This window comes from Stenella coeruleoalba (assembly GCF_951394435.1).
Source record: "Stenella coeruleoalba genome assembly, chromosome: 13".
Lineage (NCBI taxonomy): Eukaryota > Metazoa > Chordata > Mammalia > Artiodactyla > Delphinidae > Stenella > Stenella coeruleoalba.
Genome location: NC_137159.1, coordinates 51,546,339 through 51,570,829, shown reverse-complemented (window position 1 = coordinate 51,570,829; position 24,491 = coordinate 51,546,339). Strand labels below are relative to the sequence as shown.

The 24,491-nt window shown below is 42.0% G+C and overlaps 2 protein-coding genes across 2 annotated transcripts in view; both read left to right on the top strand.

Moving 5' to 3' along the window:
* The first annotated feature begins 1,074 nt into the window (after positions 1-1,074).
* On the top strand, positions 1,075-13,428 carry EPCAM (epithelial cell adhesion molecule). The gene is made up of 9 exons (XM_079941021.1): positions 1,075-2,034; positions 5,167-5,274; positions 5,554-5,794; positions 6,726-6,791; positions 7,827-7,890; positions 8,725-8,826; positions 10,229-10,429; positions 12,150-12,194; positions 12,975-13,428. Exons 1-9 carry the CDS (start codon positions 1,959-1,961, stop codon positions 13,014-13,016), a joined length of 945 nt encoding a protein of 314 aa, XP_079797147.1. The 5' UTR covers positions 1,075-1,958; the 3' UTR covers positions 13,017-13,428.
* A 9,134-nt stretch (positions 13,429-22,562) lies between these two features.
* Positions 22,563-24,491, top strand: part of MSH2 (mutS homolog 2) — a 73,205-nt gene continuing 71,276 nt past the window's right edge. Inside the window, exon 1 of the mRNA XM_079940640.1 lies at positions 22,563-22,811. Coding sequence (XP_079796766.1) covers positions 22,601-22,811 — 211 coding nt within the window. The 5' untranslated portion in view covers positions 22,563-22,600. The remainder of the gene's footprint in view (positions 22,812-24,491) is intronic.

The window sequence follows — 24,491 nt, the reverse complement described above, 5'->3', positions numbered from 1 at the left end:
AACTGACTACTGTGAAAATTAAAAAGCAACACCTGTAAATTTTAAGAACAATTTAAAGAATATACTTAGGTAGGAAATCTTACCAAGATTTTACGAAATGTTCTTAAATATGGCACTGGAACTAAAAAAGATTCACAAAGCATAAAATGAGAGCAATTTTGAGCAGTGACAAATTGAGAAGGTGCTAAAGAGCTATAAAAATAAATAATATCTTGGATGTGTACTCAGATACTATGAGTCAGATTAGTGTGGCGTTTTGTCATTTATTTAATAATCATGTTTTTTCAATTCACATTATTGAAATGAACCATTTAATAAACAGCTGTCAAGTTATAAAAAGATGAGGTTTTTCTTGATTGGGTAGGTAACAGATTTAGACCTGGCAAAGGAACATTTTGCAAATAAAGCCACAATAACCAGTTTTATTCTTGGGAAAAGTGTGTGCAGTTTGGGGGCTGGCAGTGTGTAACTTCTTGAAAACATCCAAAATGCAGAAGATAACAAAAATCTGGTTGATAGTTGTTCCTGACTTGATAGTACTATTCTTTTCATTTAAAGAAATTTTTGAACAGATCACCAAGCTCCAGAACTACGTCTAGCTCAGATTTAAAATACTGATAGGATTTCCTTAATGTGTCAATAATCAAATAGTTAAATAACTTATTTAACGTCCAACTAAAATTCACATTATACTGGTATTTACTGCAACAAAGTTATTATTTACATTAATCAACTGGCAATAGGCGGATACAACACACTTAAATTATTGCCCAATAAAAGCATAATCCATGACTTGATATATATTTATAGAAATTAATCAAATTTAGTTGAATCTTTAAATTGCCTGTTCACTTTTCCTCTTTTGAACTTTTTCCGATGATTTAAACTGAAAAAAAAAAGACTTTTAAAAACAGGTCATAATAATATTACAGCTAACAAAAATACCATTAAAAACACTTAATACTTTTAATAATTATTAAAAGCTTCAAGTCACTACTTAAGAGTGTAACAACAGCGTGTTGTAATTTGAATTCATTTGCACTGAAATAAATTATTGTCCTTCGTTTCTACTTCTATTTTCGAAGTACTCATCAACATTGTTCTCTAATATGAATCGACCCTGGTAATCTCAGTTTCCAGCATTTCGCTCCATGGGAACACCTTCAAGCGCTAAAAAGGCTTATAAAAAAAAGAAAAGAATTATTGAGAATAATTATAAAGATCACATGAGTTTGTCATCCCGAGAGCTAGGGAGATTCTCCTTTCTTTCTAGTTTCAAAGGAGTACAATTAAACGTACAGGTAAAGCTCGAAGGTCTTTTTTTTTATTGTGCGTGGGGCGGTCTTCCGCTTCTCTTTGTATTCCATTTTACCTTCAGCCTTCATCCTCCCGGCCCCCTCACTCTTTCCTCCAGGTCCAATTTCTTCGAGGTTTCAGAGCCGTGCTCCCTCCGGTAAAAAGAAGTCTCGGTATTTTCAAACTTTCTCCGTGGCCACCCAGGCTCCCACCCTCCCCGCCCCTACCGGCCGCAGGAGCAAGCACCTGGCGAACCCGGCGCGCACCTTGGGGGGGATGGTATCCCAACGGCCTCGTTCCTAGTGGGGGAGGGGAGGGGAGTCTGTTCCCTTCCCCCCGCCTCCCGGCGGTGACTCATAGCCGAGAACTGGCCGGCAGAGGTGAGCAGCCGCGGGCAGGGGCCGGGGGCGGGGCCGCCAGGTCTGGAAGGTCTGCTCCGCCCCGCCGAGCGTCCAAAGCGCGCAGCCCGTCGGCCAGCTCGCACCGTGCTCCTGGCCCCGGGGCACCTCGCTGTCGTCCTGCCGACGCGGACCCGCGCGTCCCAGGTCTCGCGCCTTCCCGCCGGCCAGCGGGCTCCCGGCGGCCTACTCTGTCCGCGCGTCCTCCCGCGAGCCCCCGGCCCGCCTCGAGCCCCTCGCGCCCTTGTCCTCGGCGCGCGCAACATGGCGCCCCCCCACGTCCTTGCGTTCGGGCTCCTGCTCGCCGCTGCGACGGCGGCGGTGGCCGCGGCCCAGGAAGGTGAGGAGCGGAGTTGCGGGGTTAGGAGGACCAAAGGGTGGCGGCCCTCGGCGCCCTAGACGTAACCTGCGGGGACTGGGCGGGCGGCCGCGCTTCTCCGCCCGGAGACGGACGGCGCGGGGCTGCCTAGGCTCTGTGCGGGTGGGAGGCAGCGGGAAGGCGCCCACTCACGCGGGCCGGAGAGAGCAGCCTCGCCTGGCGCTCTGCGCGCCTCTCTCGGGATATGGACCGGGGCAGGGGCGGAGGGGCAGGCGGGGAGCAGAGCGGCTGCGGCCGCCTCGACGCGCCCACCTTCTTCGGCCCCTGCGCACTGGGGTTTTGGCGAAGTGGAAACCTGCCCGGGCCGGGAGGGGACTCTGCGACTGCGACCTGCGGCCCCGCCCCTCCCCGGGCACCTGCGGTGGGCCCCGGATGTGGGTCTCGGGCGGGGACTAGCGGCTGTGGTGAGGCCTCTTGGGCCGCTACGCACCTGTGCGCGGGGAGGAGGGCCTTAACTACGAGGTGTGTGGATGTTTTCTCTTCAAGGATCATATAAATAATGCCAAGTTTATTGTAGGGAACCCAGATATATCGATAATCGTAAAAAGTAAAAAAAAGTCATATTGGGGCTTCCCTGGTGGCGCAGTGGTTGAGAGTCCGCCTGCCGATGCAGGGGACACGGGTTCGTGCCCCGGTCCGGGAAGATCCCACATGCCGTGGAGCGGCTGGGCCCGTGAGCCGTGGCCGCTGAGCCTGCGCGTCCGGAGCCTGTGCTCCGTAACGGGAGAGGCCACAACAGTGAGAGGCCCACGTACCGCAAAAAAAAAAAAAAAAAAAAAAAAAGTCATATTGGAACCACGTTAAGAGAATCCCGTAATTAATAATTGGGTATTTTTTTCTTTTAGATATTGCTCTAAACGTTACCCTAAACCTAAACACATTGTTTTATGTCTTGATTTTTTTCCCCCTACATAAGATCCAGAGTTTTCCATTTCCTTTAGTCTTGAAAAGCATGATTTAAATGGTACAAAACAATTTATAGCCTGGAAGGTCGCACCATTATCCTAATGTTGGACATGTAGTTTGATTCCAGTTTTTCTTACTCTGGAATAAACATCTTGGCTGCCATCTCTTGATTTATTTGTAAGGTCGTGGCTAGCAGTGAAGTGTCAGTTAGCCAGTTTTGTGGAAAGGCTTTTGTAGTCTCACCAGCAGGGCTCAGCCTAATTCACTACACTTTCAAAATAATGCAGTTTAATCAACTCATGTTTTTTCAACTTCAGTCTGAGGCCAAATACTTAATTTTAAATTGCTTTAAAGTGATGATAGCTGCTGTAGGAGTATGTTCAGAAAGGCTGATTGGTCTCTTTTAAATTTCACATTGTTTAGGCATAAATATGTGCTCTGAGCAGGTATAGCGTAGTGCTGCATAAGATTTTAACTCCTTGAGGACCGCTCTATACTTTCTCCTTTTATGACCCCGATACTGAGTTTAGTGCTGGACAGATTATATAGGTGGTTCGTATTGATTATAATTTAAACAGGGAAAAACTAAAGCCAACTTGAGATATGAAGGAGCAATATATAAATTCTTTGGTCTGTTGTAATTAGTTTTTGTTTTTAAAGATTGCACTCTCTTAGCTAGACGAAGAAATTAGATGTGCTTGCCATTTGAAGTTAAAATGAACTTTTGAGGGCTTCCCTGGTGGCACAGTGGTTGAGAGTCCGCCTGCCGATGCAGGGGACACGGGTTCGTGCCCCGGTCCGGGAAGATCCCACATGCCGCGGAGCGGCTGGGCCCGTGAGCCGTGGCCGCTGAGCCTGTGCGTCCGGAGCCTGTGCTCCGCAACGGGAGAGGCCACAACAGTGAGAGGCCCACGTACCGCAAAAAAAAAAAAAAAAATGAACTTTTGAGATAGTCGAAGATATAACTATTAAATTGACATCAATATCCAGGATGGGCTGCTTAATAGCACTTTCAAAATCAGGTTCTAGAATTTAATTTAGTTAGGAAACGCACATCCGGAGGTACCTCCAAATTCAATTGAAAGTATAATTTTTCTAAGATACGAAATTGTCCAAGGGTTGAATATGTTCCCATTAAGTCTCAAGAAGCATCTCTTATTAAGAAAATGAGGTGGGAAGAGGGAGGTAATGTGAGTTATTCACTGATCATAGAATTGGTACTTTTTTAAAGTTAATTTTTATTATATATTGGGATCTAGTTGATTTTACAATGTGTTTCAGGTGTACAGCAAAATGGTTCAGTTATACATATATCCATTCTTTTTCAGATTCTTTTCCCATATAGGTTATTATAGAATATTGAGTGGAGTTCCCTGTGCTATACAGCAGGTCCGTGTTATCTATTTTATTTTATTTTACTTTTTAAATTAAAAGAATTTTTGGCCACGCCGTGTGGCATGTGGAATCTTAGTTCCCCGACCAGGGATCAAACCCACGGCCCCTGTACTGGAAGTGTGGAGTCTTAACCACTGGATCGCCAGGGAAGTCCCTTGGTTATCTATTTTATGTATACTAGTGTGTTGTTGATTTTGGGGAAAAGACTCCGTGACCGACAGACAAATGTTTATCTAGCAGGACAGGAGGAGAGAAGAAGCTGAGTCTGGGAGTATCATGAAGGCAAAGCTGAATCTGGTGTTTGGAGGGTTTATTCTTGGTTTAAAACACAAAAATTGGAATGCATGCAAATTAGACTGTCTATATAATATGTACAAACTATTTAGCATAGTGTCAGCCACTCCAATTATAGCTGAAAAATGACACATTCAGGACCACTTTTTAAGGCTGTATGTTCCTGTAACTTGGGCATTATTGTCAGAACGTAATTTAGCTGATCCAGCATCAGAGTTGACAGTTGGATCCTCTTTTTTTTTTTTTTTTTTTTTTTTTTTTTTTTTTGCGGTACGCGGGCCTCTCACTGTTGTGGCCTCTCCCGTTGCGGAGCACAGGCTCCGGACGCGCAGGCTTATCGGCCATGGCTCACGGGCCCAGCCGCTCCGTGGCATGTGGGATCTTCCCGGACCGGGGCACGAACCTGCGTCCCCTGCATCGACAAGCGGACTCTCAACCACTGCGCCACCAGGGAAGCCCTGGATCCTCATTTTTAAAGTGGATTTTTTTCCCCTGCAGGATGTGTGTGTGAAAACTACAAACTGACCACAAACTGCTCTGTGAATGCACATGGTCAGTGCCAGTGTACTTCAATCGGTACACAACATTCCGTCATTTGCACAAAATGTGAGTAGAATATCCTCATTACCTTTAAGTTTTATTTTGACTTATACTTCTTTAATTGATTTGTCTTGAGTCGGGAAGCATTTAATTGGCTTAAATCTGAATCATGTTATTTTGTCAACATTATCTCATCTCTGAAGTTTCTTATGATTTAGAAAGTAAACCTGGGAACTTATAAGTCTCCGGTAATCTTTGGCCCTGGAAGTTTGGAGTAAATTAAATTTTTTCCTTAAGCATACAACAGCAGTTATTTTTCACTTTGACGTGATGCTTTCTTTTCAGTGGCTTCCAAATGTTTGGTGATGAAGGCAGAAATGAGTGGCTCCAAGGCTGGGAGAAGAGTGAAACCAGAGGGCGCTATCCAGAATAATGACGGGCTCTATGATCCCGAGTGTGACGACAAGGGGCTCTTTAAAGCCAAGCAGTGCAATGGCACCTCCACGTGCTGGTGTGTGAACACTGCTGGGGTCAGAAGAACCGATAAGGACAGTGAAATATCCTGCTCCGAGCCAGTGAGGACCTTGTGAGTTGGGCTGCCTATAAATTACTTGTTTTCATGCTTTTAGGATTTGTTTAATTAAATTTAGTTTTGAACATGTAATATGATTTTGTGATTTAGAATTCAAAAGATAGAAGAGAGTGGACAGTGACAGGCCCCCATCCCATCTCAATCCCCCATGTACTCAGTTTACTTCCGTAGAACAGATGTCATCAGTTTATGCCGTAACCTTCCAGAGATCTTCTGTGAATTTACTAGCAATGTAGTTTTTCTTATTTTTAAATTTTTTTCTTACGGTAGCATACTAAACATAATTTTCCTTAATTTATTTTTACTTAACACTCTTCAGTATTTTAAAGTACGATTAGTGTTAAATGTATATGAATGATTTAAGTTATGTATATATTTGCTCATTTATTGTGTCTTACAGCGAGGTATGATTGTTTCAGGGATTAGGTAATGGAAAGGAATGGAAACACGCTGCAGCTAGCTTAAGCCAAAAAGATTTTACTGGAAAGGACTAGAAAGACCAAGGCAGAGACTCTCTCCACTTCTGTCTTCTGGAGCCTTGTGGCCACTTTTCTGTTTCTCTCAGTGCCTTTTTGTCTCTTCCCATGAACGTGACCCAACATGACCAACTAAGCCTTAGCTGCCTATATGTTATTTGTTTTCGTGCTTTTTGGATTCATTTAATTAAATTTAGTTTTGAATATGTAATATGTGATCTTGAGTGTGGTGACCAGAGGCCAGAGGGTCCATGTTAGAAAGCCTGAGTTCTTTATGAATGATGTGTGTGAGGGCCAAGGAAGAAATGAAGGGCATATCTTTTGTATAGATCCTTTTTCTGTTAATTCTCCTGTAATTCCACTTGGGAATTTGGGTATTAGCATATTAAGAAAATAATATAAAAGGCTGAGTTGTTATGGTCAATCAATACTGTCTTTTTACTTTATAGCTGGATCATCATTGAACTAAAACACAAGACAAGAGAAAAACCTTATGATGTTCAAAGTTTGCAGGCGTAAGTGCTCTTAAATGCATTATGTTTGCACAGTTGGTACTCAGAACTTCCATCCCACACCATTAGATAAACTAAAACAAGTCTCAATGCATTTTCATATTTCTGAAAAATAAAATACTGTAAATAATATTTTTAACTTTTTTTAAAAAATAGAGGTGCAAGAATTGTATATTGTAGTACAATTGTATCCTGTAGTACCCTTCGCTCAGATTTACCAGTAAACATTTTGCCACATTTTCTTTTTATATGTGTATGCATATGTGTGTGTACTTTCTATATCTGAGCATGTATAAATATTATTTCCCCAGAACCATTTGAGAGCAAGTTCTAGATGTCATGCACCTTGACCCCTAAATACTGTGGTGTATCTTTTCCTAGGAACAAAAGGCATTCTCTTACATAACCACTATACAGTTATCAAATTCAGGAAATTTAATGTTAAACCGCATCGTGCCAGTTTTCCCGATGTCCTTTGTGGCAATTTTTTCCCCTCTGACCCAGGACCCAGTCTAAGATCATGCATTTAGTTGTTATGACTGTTCAGTCTCTTTAAATATGGAACATTGCTTTGGCATTTCTTTGTCTTGTTTCTCCAATAAAATTTAAATTTTTAATTAATATTTGAATTATAAACCATGACATTGATATTTTTGAAGAGTATGGGCAAATTGTTTTATAGAATGTCCCTCAATTTTGGATTTGTCTCATGTTTCCTCATAATTAAATACAGGTAATTCATTTTTGACAGGAAAGCTACTTAAAGTGATCTTGTGTCCGTCTCAGTACTTCACATTGGGAGGCACATAACATCAGCTTGTCCCTTTACTAGCGATGTTAACTGGTCAGGTTGGTGTCCACCAGGTTTCTCTGCTATGGAGTTACCACTTTCCTTTTTGTAATTAATAAGTATAACCTGTGGGTAGATACTTGGATACTGTGTAAATATCCTGTTTCTAGTCAAACTAGAACTCAACAGTTTTTGTATCAATTATTATGATGATAGTTGCAAAATGGCATAAAATTTTTTATTTACAGTGCACTCAAGGAGGTAATCACAAGTCGTTATCAACTGGATCCAAAATATATCACAAATATTCTGGTAAGATTTTTTTTTTTTTTTAGCAAGTGAGCTTTAACAGAAAATTGGTCGGATAGTTTGGTTTGGGTATGATTTTTGATAGTGGTTAAACTGCATTTGAATAACAGTTTAAGCCCTGGGCACTTAATCCTGCAAATCCCCTGTTATTGTTTTCCTTCCGTAGTCTTTGAAAACCTCAGTTTACCCTTAAAGAAAATGTAGTATCTCTTACTATTCCTAACACATGCCAGTCTTCACACCTTGGAAAACCTCTCTCTGTGGTTGTTTTTGGCAATACTTAGGATGCTACGTAGTCCTGTTTTCTCTGGTTTCAGGAGCTAGTCTTTAACCAGTTAGCCCTTCCTTAACTCTTTCAACTTTGGTTGAAAAATGCTTGAATAGTGTGATGGAACTCTTTCAAGGCAGAAAATTGCTGTCATTTTTTAGAAGACTTTTTGGTAGGGACAGACTGTTTTCCTTCCTAAAAACAGAACATGGTAAATGCCACTGCGTTTTGGATTGCATTTCTTTAGCATTTTAGCATTAAAGTAGTTCTAACCAAATAAGGTACTTTAATATCTTGTTTAAAATCTTTTAAAAATTCTCTTTTGAAAAGAAAATTATAATTATCTTTGGTTGCATTGCTATTTTAATTCCTTTGGATAGATTTTTAAAACCTCCCAAAGATTTTGAAATTATTAGTGATAAACCCAATTATCCACTAATGGCAAGAAACACTGACACATGCAGATTACAGAAAATCAAACACTGAATATTCTGATTATTGAACAATGGTATTTTCATACAGTTTCGGTTATAGTAATATTAATTTGTATTTTTCAATTTTTCCCCCAGTATGAGAATGATGTTATCGTTATTGACCTGGTACAAAATTCTTCTCAGAAAACTCAGAATGATGTGGACATAGCTGATGTGGCTTATTATTTTGAAAAAGATGTGAGTATAATCTTCCTCATTTTATTCCTGTGTTTAGAAATGTAATGTCTATCATGCCTCAGTGGTTTCAAGATCTTTCACCTGTTTATCTACTTTTAGATCAACTGTATGAATAACTGTTCTCCAACTGGTTCTCATGCTGCAATTAATTTTGTCCTCCTTGTCGTTCACACTCACCTTTCTTATACCCCTTTCTTACTTGCTTGTATATTTATGCCTTTTTATCACATTGTTCTGCCTAGAATATCTTCTCTCCTATGATTCTTACTACCTCCCTGGCAGTTATTTAGTTTGTGAGTGTAGCCTTCCCCTACTATAATTTCCATTAACAAGAGACTATGTAAAAAATGCTGTGTGGGGCTTCCCTGGTGGCGCAGTGGTGGAGAGTCCGCCTGCTGATGCAGGGGACACAGGTTCATGCCCCGGTCCAGGAGGATCCCGCATGCCGTGGAGCGGCTGGGCCCGTGAGCCATGGCCGCTGAGCCTGCGCGTCCGGAGCCTGTGCTCGTCGGCGGGAGAGGCCACAACAGTGAGAGGCCCGCGTACCGCAAAAAAAAAAAAAAAAGCTGTGTAACTGGTGTGATTAAAATGTTTGTTTAAACTTTAATACACTGAAGTGAGCTATTTTCTTTTTTTTTTTTTTCCTGAGCCCATCTCCTGGAATTTCAGTTATGTGTATGTTAGACCACTTGATAGTAACCACAGGGGCACTGCGGCTTTGTTCTTTTTTTAAAAAGTTTTTTTGGCTGTGCTGTACAGCATGGGAGATCTTAGTTCCCTGACCAGGGATCGAACCCGTGCCCCCTGAAATGGAAGCATGGAGTGTTAACCACTGGACCACCAGGGAAGTCCCTTAAGTGAATTATTTCCTGATGAAATCTGGGATTCACCTCAAAATAACAAGGCCAAGGAATTCCCTGGCAGTCCAGTGGTTAGGACTCTGCGATTTCACTGCCAAGGGCTTGAGTTCGATCCCTGGTCAGGGAACTAAGATCCCAGAAGCCAAGTGATGCAGCAAAACAAAACAAAATAAAACCCCACAAAACAAACAAACAAAACAAAAAACCAGGCTGGGAGAGGCCGGGGGGGTTGGGGATAGAAGGAAGAGTAGATAAAATAAGGTTGGCCATGTGTTTATGTTATTGAATCTGAGTTAACAGGTACATGGGATCTCATTATTCTCTTCTTTCTACTTTTGTATATGTTTGAAATTTTCCTGTCATTAAAGTGGTGGGTATTTTTTGTTTTTTCTTCCTTCTGTTTCAATGGATGAGATTGTTATCACCAAAACCATAAAGGTTCTTGGCAGCAGTTCTTTTGGTACATAATTGGCACGTAATTCTATGTGGCCGTGGTAGGTTTTCTTAACTATTTTAAATTGCTTTTCTCCTTCTCAATGTAGGTTAAAGATGAATCCTTGTTCCAGTCCAACAAGATGGACCTGAGAGTAAATGGGGAACTACTGGATCTGGATCCCAGTCGAACTTCAATTTACTATGTTGATGAAAAACCACCTGAATTTTCAATGCAGGGTCTACAAGCTGGTATAATTGCTGTCATTGTGGTTGTGGCAGTAGCAATTACTGCTGGAATTGCTGTGCTGGTGAGCATAGGACAAGTAAAATTTCATTTCAGGGTCTCTTCTTTGAAGAAAAGGTGATAATACGAAAAAGCCACAACGGTGTGCCAAAACAAGTTAATGAAACCAAGTCTTCATTTTTTGTAATCCTTTATGCTGAATGAATCTATTGCATTTCCGGTCCCTTTTTATAAAATAGTCAACCTTATGAAGCAAGAAAGGATACTGATCTGAGAAAAGCTTGTAGCTGAGCACCTCACAGGTTGGTTACATTGCTGTCAAATAGCAAACGTCCTTCAGCTGTCCTCACTGCACACAGGAGTGCAGTTCAACACTGTTGCCAGGGTTAGTGCAAAGTAACCTGAATTCCCAAACCATTCAGTGAGATGAAACTACAGAACACAAATTAATGTTAGCATAAAAAAGAATTAAAAGGGATAAGTGTGAAGCAACAGTTCAAAATAAAAGATTTAATGTAAACTGAACTTAGCAGTGCTTCAGAAGAAGACTGTATCACCTGAACAAGCAGCATCTGTTCTAGATATGTAAGGGTACTTCAGCATCAGGAAATTTTACCAACACAACAAATTCAGAAATAGATTTGATGGTATATGAGAAGTTACATTTTCAGTTCAGCAGCATTATCACACTTGGCTATCCATCTGGAAGAAAACAAAAGTTGGATTCCTGTTTCACCCCACCAGGGCTGGCCGTATTGCTCAACTGTGTGTGAATAGCACGTTTTGGAGCACAGCAGCGTGAAAGGAGTTGGGCAGTATACCCATGTTCAAACACAAATTCTAGACGGGTTATAGTTCAAAATGGTAAAGAATAAAGTAAGTCTCAAAATTAATTTAGGAGATGTTGTACAACCTTGTGATAAAAGAAACCAAGTAAGGTGGGAAATCTGGAATCCGTGAAGGAAGAAGTATATATTTGACTTCATTGAAATTAAATATTTTGTATGGCAGAGATACTGTAAAGTGAAAAAAATGTCAGTGATAGGCTTGGGGAAAATATTCACTACGCATAAAACAAAAGATTATTATGCATACTATATAAAGGGTTCTTAGAAAATGATGAGGAAACTAAAGAAAGAGTGGTAACAGGTGTGAATAGACAATTTACAGAAGAGGAATTCCAGATGGCAGATAAACACATGAAAGGTTCATCATAGAAATCTAATTGTCCTACAGAAATGAAAGCGCAAGTACATAAGGAAGCATGGTCAAGGTCATGTATTCCAGCGTTGCTAGTAAGGTGAATCTGGAAACAACCTGAGTGTACATCCAGCGGAGGATGGATGAGTAAACTGTGGGGTATCCATGCCATGGAATAAAGTGGCTATTAAAAAGAAGGAGTTCAAAAAAAAAGGAGGAGTTCAATCTATAGCTTTTGATCTGGAAGGGTTCCTGTGATGTGGATACAGGCTGTGCAAAGAGGGAAATGATACTCTGCATGATCCCATTTGTTTTTTGAGACCCCCTAAAACTTACATGCATATGTTCATATATTTGTGTTAGGATGGAAAAAGATGTGGAAGAATGCCCACTACGCTGTTACATTTCACTCAAGATTATTCATTGTTTTCTCAGTGCATTTGAGAAACAATGTCTACGGATAGATTTTAAAATTAAATTTGTTCATATCAGAATTGTGTTCATTAAAAGCATATGTGTCAATTTAGACTAACTTTTTGTTTGGGTAGCAGTCCTCAAATAGTAATCATTTTTCTTCCATATAGGTTGTTTCCAGAAAGAAAAGAATGGCAAAATATGAGAAAGCTGAGGTAAGTGGATTATTTAATTAAAAGGCCCTTGTTTTAATCTCTTACTCCTAATAATCCCTATACCTTCCAGACACTGACAGGTCTCAATTACACTTGAGTCCCTTTATAGTATAGTCCTTAGGGTCTTAGGGAGAGTCTCACAATACTAAATTTTCTTGCACGAGTTCCATAGCAGACCAGATTATATTGAATTCTGACCACTTATTGGCTAGGCAAGTTATTTAACTTCCCTTAAGCCTCCATGTTTCCTTTATCTGTAAAACGGGGATGATAGTACAGACCCATTGTAAGGATTTAATAAAGTAATCTGTGTAAAGTGCCGATCCCATGCTTGCCGCACAGCAAGATGTTTGCCATCCGTAGTAGTTGTCATCTTGTCTCGGTTCTGCCTATAATTAATTGTGTGATCTCAGACAAATCATTTAATTCTAAACTTCAATTTCCTCACCCATAAAGTAAATGATTCAAAATAGAAAATGGATTAGTTCTTCCTATATTTAAAAATGGTATACATTTAACAAAAATATTACCCATTCTTAAAGATTTAGCTTACCTGCTACTTCTCTGTCACTTTGGCCATCTTATCTCTAAAAAGCAATTTGGATCATGTACTTAATGTGTGTTTCCTTGTAATATACCTTTTTTAAAAAAAATTTAAATAAGTCATAAATGTGGAAGAGAATTTTCTTGCGTTCCTTTTTGTTTTTTAAGCTATTTCCAGAATAAACAAAAGACTGGGTGCAAAATTATTTTAATTTTTTCTTTTTCCCTCTATTTCAGATAAAGGAGATGGGTGAAATGCATAGGGAACTCAATGCATAACACTCATTTGAAGAGTAACTATAAGAAGGGAAATTAGCAAACAGACTCAGATTACAAACGTATGAACATGGGGCAAAGAGAAGATCTTTGAAGACCACTATTGTGTTAGTTAACATCATATATTTGTAACAGTTAAACCTGTACTCAAAATATAAGCAGTTTGAAATTGACTTTACTAATCTTAAAGTTTGACCACAAGTATCATATATATGCAGATCTGATATAAAACCCAGAATTTGAACTGCATAGTTTGAATTATTTATGCCTAACATTGAAGGGTATGCATTAAATATGCTTCCACAGTAGAGTCTGAGTGACTACTGTCTCGTCTGTTTGTGATTAAATAGCTGCCTTTCTGTCTGCTTTGAGTCTTGTACATATAAATGTTTTTTATGAACTATGAAATAAAAGATTTAAAAAATGACTTTCCTAACTTCATTTCAATCATATTGAATCAAATTTCATAGTATACAAATAATAGGTTAAGAAATGCTCTGAATCCTAGCTACAAATTAGAATTTGCATGAGTCCTTATAATCATGTATATTCAATATAAAATTTATAACCTGTAGTGTGTAACTTTTTTTTTTAATAACATCTTTTTAAAAAAAATATTTATCTATTTTGGCTGCGCCAGGTCTTCGTTGCGGCACGCAGGCTCTTTAGCTGTGGCATGTGGACTTCTTAGCGGCATGCAGGATCTAGTTCCCCCACCAGGGATTGAACCTGGGCCCCCTGCATTGGGAGCACAGAGTCTTACCCACTGGAGCACCAGGGAAGTCCCTGTAGTGTGTAACATCTACACAGAAAAACCAAACAATTTTATTCTGCATGCATCTGAGATTCTATTTTAGTCAAAGTGACATTTTGACAGACACTTAATAGAATTGATGGAGAATGTTGTGAACCATGAATTCCATGGTTGGTTGAATTAGAAGCACCATTTTTTTCAACTGAATAACTATGGTACAAACACATTTTATATGAAGTTAAAGTATCCTGAAATGTTTTGCTTTTCTTAGGAAATTTTTAAAAACACTATGAAAAGAACATTAAAGAAAATATAAAAACTAGATTTAAACATTGGGATATGTTTTTTAACATATGTTTAACATACGTTTAACATTTTTTAACATTATGTTTTAAACAAGGGATATGATTTTTGTCCCTTCCGTAGTAGGCAAATCCTAGGATGGCCCCTAAGATTTCTTACCCATGATGTATATGCTCTATGTAATTTCTTCCCTTAGAGTGTAGGCAAGATCTGTGGCTATGATAGGCTATCACCCCTGAGATTGTTATACGGCAAAGGTGAAGGGATTTTGTAGATGCAGTTACGATCCCTCATCACTTGACTCAATTAAAAGGGAGATTACAAAAGAGTGCCTAAAAGTAAGAGACAAAAAGCTGAAATAGACGTGCTCTCCTGTTAACCTTAAAGCAAACTGCCGTGTTTTGGAGAGAGTCACCTATCAGGAAATGGCAGGCCGACCCTAGTGGCTGAGGGCATCAGTCCCTCAACCATGGAAGTGAATTCTGTCAACAACCAGTGAGCTCAGAAGAGGACCTCAGCTCCTGATGAGAACAACCCTGGTGACATTTTCACTGCAGTCTCGAGACCCTGAGGAAAAGACCCAGTCACGCTTTGCTTGGACTCCAGACCTATAGAAAGTGAGGTGATAAATGTTTATTGTCTTAAGATGCTAAATTTGTGGTCATTTGTTACACAGCAACAAAAATTAGTAGTAGAAAGTAATGAGAACTTTAAAGACAGAATAGCAGATACAGGGAACAGCCACCACCCCAGGGCTGAGACAGTACCCAGAGAAGAGACCCTCTACTTCCGCCAAGCCCCACACCCTGGGCTGGAATCCAGACCTTGTGGGAGAGGGCATTATGGTTTGATAAAGAGCAGAGAAGTTGCTGTGGTGCTGCACTGGCAGAACTTCTTGAAAATCTCTCTTGTGGAACCTACTGGAAAAATTTGCTCTTAAGGGCAGGAGTCATCAAACTATAACCTGCAGCCTGGTCTGCCATCTGTTTTTAAACAGTCTGGGAGTTACGGATGGTTTTTGCATTTTAAATGGTTGAAAAAATTTAAAGAACATTTCATGATATGTGAAAATTACATGGAATAAAAATCTGTGTCCATAAAGTTTTATTGGAGCACAGCTACACTCACTTGTTTATGTGTTGTGTGTGGCTGATTTGCACTACAAGGGCAGTTGAGTAATTGTAACAGACCGGGCCAGTGGAATGCAAAGCCTAACTATTACTCTGGTCCTTTACAGAAAAAGTTTGCTGACGCCTGCTCTAGGGTGCTGAGGGATAGCTCCTCATAGGGAGGTGTCCTGCCCGACACCTACGGCACTGTATAAAGCTGCCTTTTATAGCTGGGGTGTAGCAGTTGGTGCTCCGGGAAGCTGCCATCTGCTGTCCAGGGCTGCAGGAGTGCTGCAGGAGCTGGGCACTGGGGAAGCAGCAGGTGCCACAGGGAAAATAATACCCTTTCTTCTTGCAGTGTCTCTCCAGCGCCCTCTACCGACAAAGCTTCAGAGCATGCACAAAGGGTGAATTTGGAGCTAAGAGGTAATAAATCAGTAACTCTTCAACCCAGTGCCCTCTAGTTTCTGTTCTACCTCTTCTGAAGCTACTCCTGCCAAAAGTCAACACTGACCAGCTAATTGCCAGTTTCCCTGGTATTGAATCATTTGATCTCTCCACAGCTTATCACCACAATGACTGCCCCATATCCTACCCCAGTATGTTGCCTACAGATTTTCTTCTTTGGCTTCGCTGGCATTACTCTCCTCTGTTTTGTTTTCTCTTCTGCTGACTCTGAAATACTGATGTTCCCAGGATTTATCCTTTCTTCTATTTTTTTCCTCTCTTTTTCTTCCGGGAGGATTTCATCATTCCCTTGCTTTAGTTACCATCCAAGTCCTGATGATAACAGAAATACCATCTCCATTCTTTTTTATAAAAAATTTATTTATTTATTTTTGGCTGTGTTGGGTCTTCGTTTCTGTGCGAGGGCTTTCTCTAGTTGCAGCGAGCGGGGGCCACTCTTCATCGCGGTGCGCGGGCCTCTCACTGTCGCGGCCTCTCTTGTTGCGGGGCACAAGCTCCAGACGCGCAGTCTCAGTAGTTGTGGCTCACGGGCCTAGTTGCTCCGCGGCATGTGGGATCTTCCCAGACCAGGGCTCGAACCCCGTGTCCCCTGCATTGGCAGGCAGATTCTCAACCACTGCACCACCAGGGAAGCCCCAATCTCCCTTCTTGTAATTCACCCTGAGTTCTACACTAAACTACGTTTCACTTAACTAGCCTTTAATGACCTCATCATCTTCCTCCAAAAACCTAGTGAACTCTTATATTCTCAGAATCAGTTAATGGCATTGTCACCAGGTACCAAGTCCCAAGTTCTTTCTTCTCTCTTAACTTCTCCATTTTTTTAGTCATCAGGCCCTGAGATTCTCCCTCAGGAATAATTCTGCCTCTAATTTGCCTTTCTTACACATTTTCACTGATCTCTTCACCACCAATCTATTCCCTTTCTAAACCAAATCCCACGTTGCTCCCAGAATTATTTGCCTAAAGTTGATCATAGCACTTTTCTGCCCCTTCCCCCTGCCAGTCTGGCCCTGCACTGGGTGCTGTTTCCCCTTTTGGCTGCTCAGCTTCCCATCTCCTCTTCCATTTGGGGAGAATCTTCCTGTGTATGGTATTGGCAGGCAGTTCTCCAACTCCCTCTGCAGAAATTTAAGGGTGGGTATCCTCCCTCTGCTCTGAGCATCAGGGTACAGGCACCTCCACCTAGGACTTGGAATCTTGTGATGAAAACAAAGAACAGTTGAGAAAACTCTCAAGGGCAGCGATGGGGTGAGACCAATGGCAGCCACAGGAGTGTTCCACGAGTGGGATCCCAGCCCTCTAGCTATGGTCACTCTGCCTGGCCTCTCTTGGTTCCTCCTTTGTCTCCAGTGCCAATACCCTGCTCCAAAACTTTACCACTTGCCTAGATGTAATTTCTGGCTTCCTTCCTCTTCGCTCTCAATCCTTCCTGTGTATTATTCCCAGAACAACGAAAATGGTCACAATCTACCTTATTTCCCATTATACTTCAATATATCCAACTTTGCTGCATTCAAGATTTTCCTTCCCATTCCTCAAATTTTCCTGTTCCCCAGTCCTTTTATACTTTGCTTGGGCTTGACCATGCCTTTGCTTATGTTCTTTCTTTTCTTTTTTTTTTTTTGGCGGTATGCGGGCCTCTCACTGTTGTGGCCTCTCCCATTGCGGAGCACAGGCTCCGGACGCGCAGGCCCAGCGGCCATGGCTCATGGGCCCAGCCGCTCCGTGGCATGTGGGATCTTCCCAGACCGGGGCACGAACCCGTGTCCCTTGCATCGGCAGGCAGACTCTCAACCACTGTGCCACCAGGGAAGCCCTTTTTTCTTTTTTTTTTAAATTGAGGTATGGTTGATGTACAATGTTATATAAGTTTCAGGTGTACAACATAGTGATTCACAATTTTTAAAGTTTATATATTTTTTAACATCTTTATTGGAGTATAATTGCTTTACAATGGTGTGTGAAAGGTTATATTCTTATGTTCTTTCTTACATCTGGAATATCCTCTACTTAGTCAAGGCCCAGCTTAAGATTCCCTTTCATGAAGCCTTTCTTAACACTTTAGTCTCAGTTCTTTCTACTTCTTTCAACATGAAGGGGATCAGGATATGCTACCCCCAAATATGCCACTTTGGCATAAGGATTTTTTTGAGCTAAAGGCAATTGAGAATCAACAGATGCAGAAAGAGTTCTCTGCCCTCCACTTATCTGCCTAAAATCAGGACATAAATTCCCTTTGTGAAGGTGTTTCCCCCATCCCATCACCAGAGAGAGAGTTGACACTGAGATGAGTTTGCATAACTAGACCTTACTACAACAGCCCTTATCTTCCATTAGTTCTCCCATATATTTCCTGGTTACTTCCCCACAATTGTCATCTCTGGAAGCCCAAAGCCTCTTTCCTTTGTTAAGAGGATATATGAGACCCTGAGTCTAACCGATTCTTTGATATTTACTTTTCTGTGAACTCCTGTGCATGTATATATTAATAAAAATTGTGCCTTTCCCCCCATTAATCTGTCTTTTATTAGTTTAATTCACATACTACCAGTAACTGAACTTAAGAGAGTAGAGAAAAAGTTTTCCCTCCTCAATAAACACAACGGTTTCTGTAGATACAACATAATTTCAGTTATTTCCCATCATCCTAAAACATGGCCCCCCAACCCCTCTAAAAATTCCCACTGACCTTGCTTCCCTAACAAGCTGCCATTTCTATCTCTTTTCCTTTCTTAACAAACCTCTTAAATAGAACTAACACATTTTGTTTTCAGAATGAAAATTTCAATCTATAGAGCTTCTGTTGCCCACATCAACCAACCAAAGAGCTTTCTCAAAAACCAATGACTTCTTCAGATCGTTTGCCCACTTTTAAATTGGGTTATTTATCTTTCTATTATTGAGATGTAAGATGTCTTTATGTATTCTGAATACGAGTCCTTTGTCAGATATATAATTTGCAAATATTTTCTCAGAAGAACATACAGAGCACATGAAAAGATACTCAATATCATTAGTCATTAGGGAAATGAAAATCAAAACCACAATAAGATACCATTCATACCCACTAAGATGGCTAGAATCAAAAAGACAGACAGGGGCTTTTCTGGTGGCGCAGTGGTTGAGAGTCCGCCTGCCGTTGCAGGGGACACGGGTTCGTGTCCCGGTCTGGGAAGATCCCACATACCGCGGAGCGGCTGGGCCCGTGAGCCATGGCCGCTGAGCCTGCACATCTGGAGCCTGTGCTCCGCAACGGGAGAGGCCACAACAGTGAGAGGCCCGCGTACTGCAAAAAAAAAAAAAAAAAAAAAAAAGACAGCAACAAGTGTGGGTGAGGATGTGGAAAAGCTGGAACACTTATACATTGCTAAAGAGAATGTAAAGTGTTGCAGGCATTTTGGAAAAGTTTTACAATTCCTCAAAATGTTAAACATAGCATGTTAAACATATGGGTTATAGTTTAACATGAGGACTACAGCTAAACATATATTAAAAGTATGATATAGTAGTCCCACTTCTAGGTATATATCGAAGAGAAATAAAAACATTTGTCCATATAAGAACTTGTAAATGAACGTTCATAGCAGCATTGTTCGTGATGGCCAAAAGTGGAAACAATCCAAATGTCCACCAACTGATGAATGAATAGATAAAATGTGGTATAGCCATTCAATAATACATTATTTGGTAATAAAAAGGCGTGAAGTATTGACACATATTATGACGTGAATGAAATTTAAAAACATTACGCTTAGTGAAAGAATCCAGTCACTAAACACCCTATATTGTATGATTCCATTTATATGAAATGCCCAGAAAAGGCAAATTTATAGAGACAGAAAGTTGATCTGTGGTTGCCAGGAAATAGGGGGAGTAGGAAATAGGGAGTGACTGCTAATTTGTATGGAGTTTCTTTTTGGAGTGACAAAATGTTCTAAAATTAGATTGTTGTGATGGTTATACAACCCTGTTAATATACCAAAAATCATTGAGTTATAGACTTTAAATGGATGAATTATGCAGTATGTAAATTATATCTCCATAAAGCTGTTTAAAAAAGAAAAAGATGTCTTAATACTGAGCTCCAGGGGCCATTTTTAGTCATCCTTTCTCTGCAACTGCAGCTTCTGACATTGTTGACAGCACTTTACTTATTGTCATTTTTTAATAATGGAATAATACAACCAAATTACAAAAATTTGAGAAACTAGAGAGTGGTGGCAAAATTAGTGTTGAATATGAATTTCTCATGGGCATATTATCATAGAAAACTGAGCTAACAATAATTTATTTATTTTTATAAATTTATTTATTTATTTTATTTTTGGCTGCATTGGGTCTTCATTGCTGCGCCCGGGCTTACTATAGTTGCGGCGAGCGGGGGCTGCTCTTTGTTGTGGTGCATGGGCTTCTCATTGCGGTGGCTTCTCTTGTGGCCAAGCATAGAATCTAGGTGCGTGGGCTTCAGTAGTTGTGGCACGTGGGGTCAGTAGTTGTGGCTCGCAGGCTCTAGAGTGCAGGCTCAGTAGTTGTGGCACTCGGACTCAGTAGTTGTGGCACACGGACTTAGTTGCTCCGCGGCTTGTGGGATCTTCCCAGACCAGGGCTTGAACCCGTGTCCCCTGCATTGGCAGGTGGATTCTTAACCACTGTACCACCAAGGAAGTCCCTGAGCTAGCAATAATTTATTTTTAAGATTAAGTTAAGATGCAAGAGGGAGGAGATATGGGAATATATGTATATGTATAGCTGATTCACTTTGTTATAAAGCAGAAAATAGCACACCGTTGTAAAGCAATTATACTCCAATAAAGATGTTACAGAAAAAACGATTAAGTTAAACACTTTAAAATTTACTAAACACTTCTATTTTTGGTTGTTTAAAAATCTTAATTATTACTTCTTTGAAGAGTCTCTTTGTTAGGTACATGTGCCTTTTTGCCCAATACTTACTTACTCTGATTATAAGTAGGTAACAGTCATTATGAATTTGGAAAATATGAGAAAATTAAAACCCATTTGGTGGTAATGATTTTATTGCATCCTATCAATAATATTGTACCATGTCTTCCAGTTATATTTTTGCAAAATCCCTCTTTTCTGTTATTTTTAGAAATTCATAGTTTCCTCTGTAGGACTAGAAAATATAAAAAATTTCTATAAGACAACTATTTGACATAACTTTCGAAATCATAAACATTTAATATGTGCACATGGCTTTAAAGAAAAGATATATATATATTTTTTAAATGAATTTATTTATTTATTTTTGGCTGTGTTGGGTCTTCGTTTCTGTGCGAGGGCTTTCTCTAGTTGCGGTGAGCGGGGGCCACTCTTCATCGCGGTGCGCGGGCCTCTCACTGTCGCGGCCTTCTCTTGTTGCGGAGCACAGGCTCCAGACGCGCAGGCTCAGTAGCTGTGGTGCGCGGGCTTAGTTGCTCCGCGGCATGTAGGATTTTCCCAGACCAGGACTCGAACCCGTGTCCCCTGCATTGGCAGGCAGATTCTTAACCACTGCGCCACCAGGGAAGTCCCTGAACATATATTTCTAAAACAATGCAGCAAATATAATAGAGATATGAACAAAATCATACTCCAGAAGATAATTCAACTAATTACACCTGGGGGAACTGGGCATACTTAAGCCCTGAGGACGGAAGAGTGACCAGTAGTTTGCTACACAAAGGGCAGGGCAAGCCCATTCCAGAGCACAGGGACAAGTTTGTGTTAGAGCCACAGGTATTGAAAGGTAAGGGGAAGTTTATTGCTCCAGATCACAGAGCTGGGGTGGGAGGAGGGAGCACTACAGGAAGTGGGAGATGTAGTCAGCAGTCAGATGGTTCAAACTTTCTGCTTCTGAAACTATTTGAATTAAGTGGTTTCTAAACTGAGCTGATTGTCAGGAATGTCCAGGGAGCTTTCTTACAGATCCCAAGATCCCACCTTCAGAAATTCCAACCCATTATGTGTGGGTGGGGCCCAGGAACACCTTTGAAAAGCCCCCGGGGTAATTCTGCTGCTGAATCAGGGTTTGGGGCTGCTTTTATGGGGGAAGGGTGAGCAAACAGGAGAGTGCAATACCTTTTGTAAGGCAGGTAACTGTGCAGGACGTATCCTGACCTCCTTCAAGTCTTTGCTCAACATTAAAAATAAAAATCACCCCCCCCCCATCTTTTTTACCTAAACACTTATCTTCTAGCAGTTTACTTACTCTAAGTTTACTTAGGATATTATCTGAATCCATTCATTAGAATGTAAGTTCAACAAAGGCAGTGGTTTTTCTCTTCTTTACTAGTGATCCTCAGATCCTAGAAGTCTGGCGCATAGCAGGCCTTGTTTTTGAAGGTATCAATCAATCAAGGAGTGGACGATACGAGAATTTGGCCAGGACAGAGGCTGTGGAGAAGAAACGTGTAAGCTTGATGCAGGCAATTTGCTTAAAAACGAAAACTGAGGCAGTTGGAGAGAGAGGGGCACAGGTTAAAAAAATACTGTGATAGGGAGGAAGGCTAGTTTTTCCTTGTTTTCAAGTTTCTTTCTGATTTCACTCTCTTGCTTCCGGGTACATAACAAACTCAAAACCTGCCAGAACTTTCCACCTGGTCTCCTAAACTAGCTAACCATACACCTGGGACCCACACCAGTGCAGCCGAGAAAACCCGGATAACTGTATTCTTTCAAGGACGGGTGTCTGCCGCGGCGGCCTGCGACCTAGGCTCAAGCATGCGCAATAGACAGAGTCACCAGCGTGCGCGGGAAGCTCGGCCGCGTCCGATTATGATTGGCTGTCGCGGCGCACTCCCACCCACCGAAACGCAGCGCTGGATGCTGATTGGGTGTCTCCTCAGAGGCCGGACGCCTCACGGGGGGCGAGGGAGGGGAGGCGGGAAACAGCTTAGTGGGTGCGGGGTCGCGCAGTTCCATCAGGCAGGCGGCGGAGAGGTTCCGAAATGGCGGTGCAGCCGAAAGAGACGCTGCAGCTGGAGAGTGCGGCCGAGGTCGGCTTCGTGCGCTTCTTCCAGGGCATGCCGGAGAAGCCGACCACCACGGTGCGCCTCTTCGACCGGGGCGACTTCTACACGGCGCACCGGGAGGACGCGCTGCTGGCCGCCCGGGAGGTGTTCAAGACCCAGGGGGTGGTCAAATACATGGGACCGGCAGGTGAGGGCGGGGACGGCGCGGGCTCAGGGGAGGACCCCGCGGAGTTGGCTTCTCTCAGGAAGTGGGAGGGTGTCGGGCAGGGAGACACGGGGGCGGGGACGCTGGTGCCTCGTGGGGCCACTGCGCGTGCTCCGGCCCCTGCCTGGCCGAATGGGGCGCCACCCGCCCCCTGCCCTGCCTCCATCCTGAGTCTGTCCCTCCGGAGCTGCCCCGGATCAGACCTAATAGCGATCGCTTCGTGCGAGGCGTTTTAACACATTGTTCTATTTAATTTTGCTGCAGTCCGCGTGGGTGTCTGCTTCTCGCTCCAGCCTTGGCGCTGTGGATATCATCACAAACGCCGCCAGACCTCTTTATCACAAACGCCAGTCCAGGATTGAGATTTAGAATAGAAGGGGGTTAGGGAGACCGATTTATGTCCCTAGCGTGATTTTGCCTGTTTAGCGAACGTCATTTATATCGCTGTTCAGCGCAGGGACCTATAGTGTCTACTGTTAATAGGCAGTATTGCCAAGTGGTCAGGACCTCGAACTGGAGCCAGATTGCCTGGCTTCAAGTCGCAGCCCCTCCACTTACCAGCTGTGTGGCCTTGAGCTAGTCATGTATGTCTGCCTCAGCTCGGCATTCAGTGCCCTCGGTAACCCATCCCCATCTCTCTAGCATCATCTCTCCCTGGAAAGCTACAAACTTCTCACCCTCTTGTAGTTAGATGTTCTGAACATCGAGTTTTATGTTAATCTCTTTTATCCTTGGTTCCTAGGAATGAACATAATAGAAGGAGTAAGGAGTTGTGGGTTTTAGTCCTGCCTCTGCCATATGCAGATGGAAGGTTACTGACAAAAGCTGTTTCATTCATTAGATAGACATTTATTGAGTGCTGCCTTGTCGAGCAGGGTTATGGACACTGGGAGTACATAGATCAAAAGGCAGTATCCCAGGGCTTCCCTGGTGGCGCAGTGGTTGCGAGTCCGCCTGCCGACACAGGGGACACGGGTTCGTGTCCCGGTCCGGGAAGATCCCACATGCCGCGGAGCGGCTGGGCCCGTGAGCCATGGCCGCTGAGCCTGTTGTGCGTCCGGAGCCTGTGCTCCGCAACGGGAGAGGCCACAACAGTGAGAGGCCCGCGTACTGTAAAAAAAAAAAAAAAAAAAAAAAAAGGCAGTATCCCCACCTTCACAGAGCTCCCCCTTGTGGAGAGCAAGGCAGAAGTAATTCCAATTCCAGGTGAAGACCTATGGAGGATGCTCCATAACAAGTTGCCAAAGAGGCAGAGGCAGGATTGCCAAAGACTGGAGCCATCAGAAGAGGCATTATAAGAGAGGTTAAAGTTCACTTGAGTCTTGAGAAACCCTGTACCCATTAGCAGGAACTTTCCGTTTCCCCTGAGTCCTCCCAAACCCAGGCAACTGCTAATCTGCTTTCTCTCTCTAGATTTGCTTATAACATTGGTCTTTTGTGACTGATCTCTTTCACTTAACATTTTAAGGTTCATCTGTGTTATCAGTACTTCATTTCTTTTTATTGCCAAATATTCCGTTGTATGGATATACAATATTTTGTTTAATCCATTCGTTAGTTGATGGACATTTGGGCTGTTTCTTTTTTTTTTGGGCTGTTTCTTGAACCAATACTTTTAATGTCGTCTGTACCCATTCTCTCCTTCCCTGTTGTGCCAGTGAA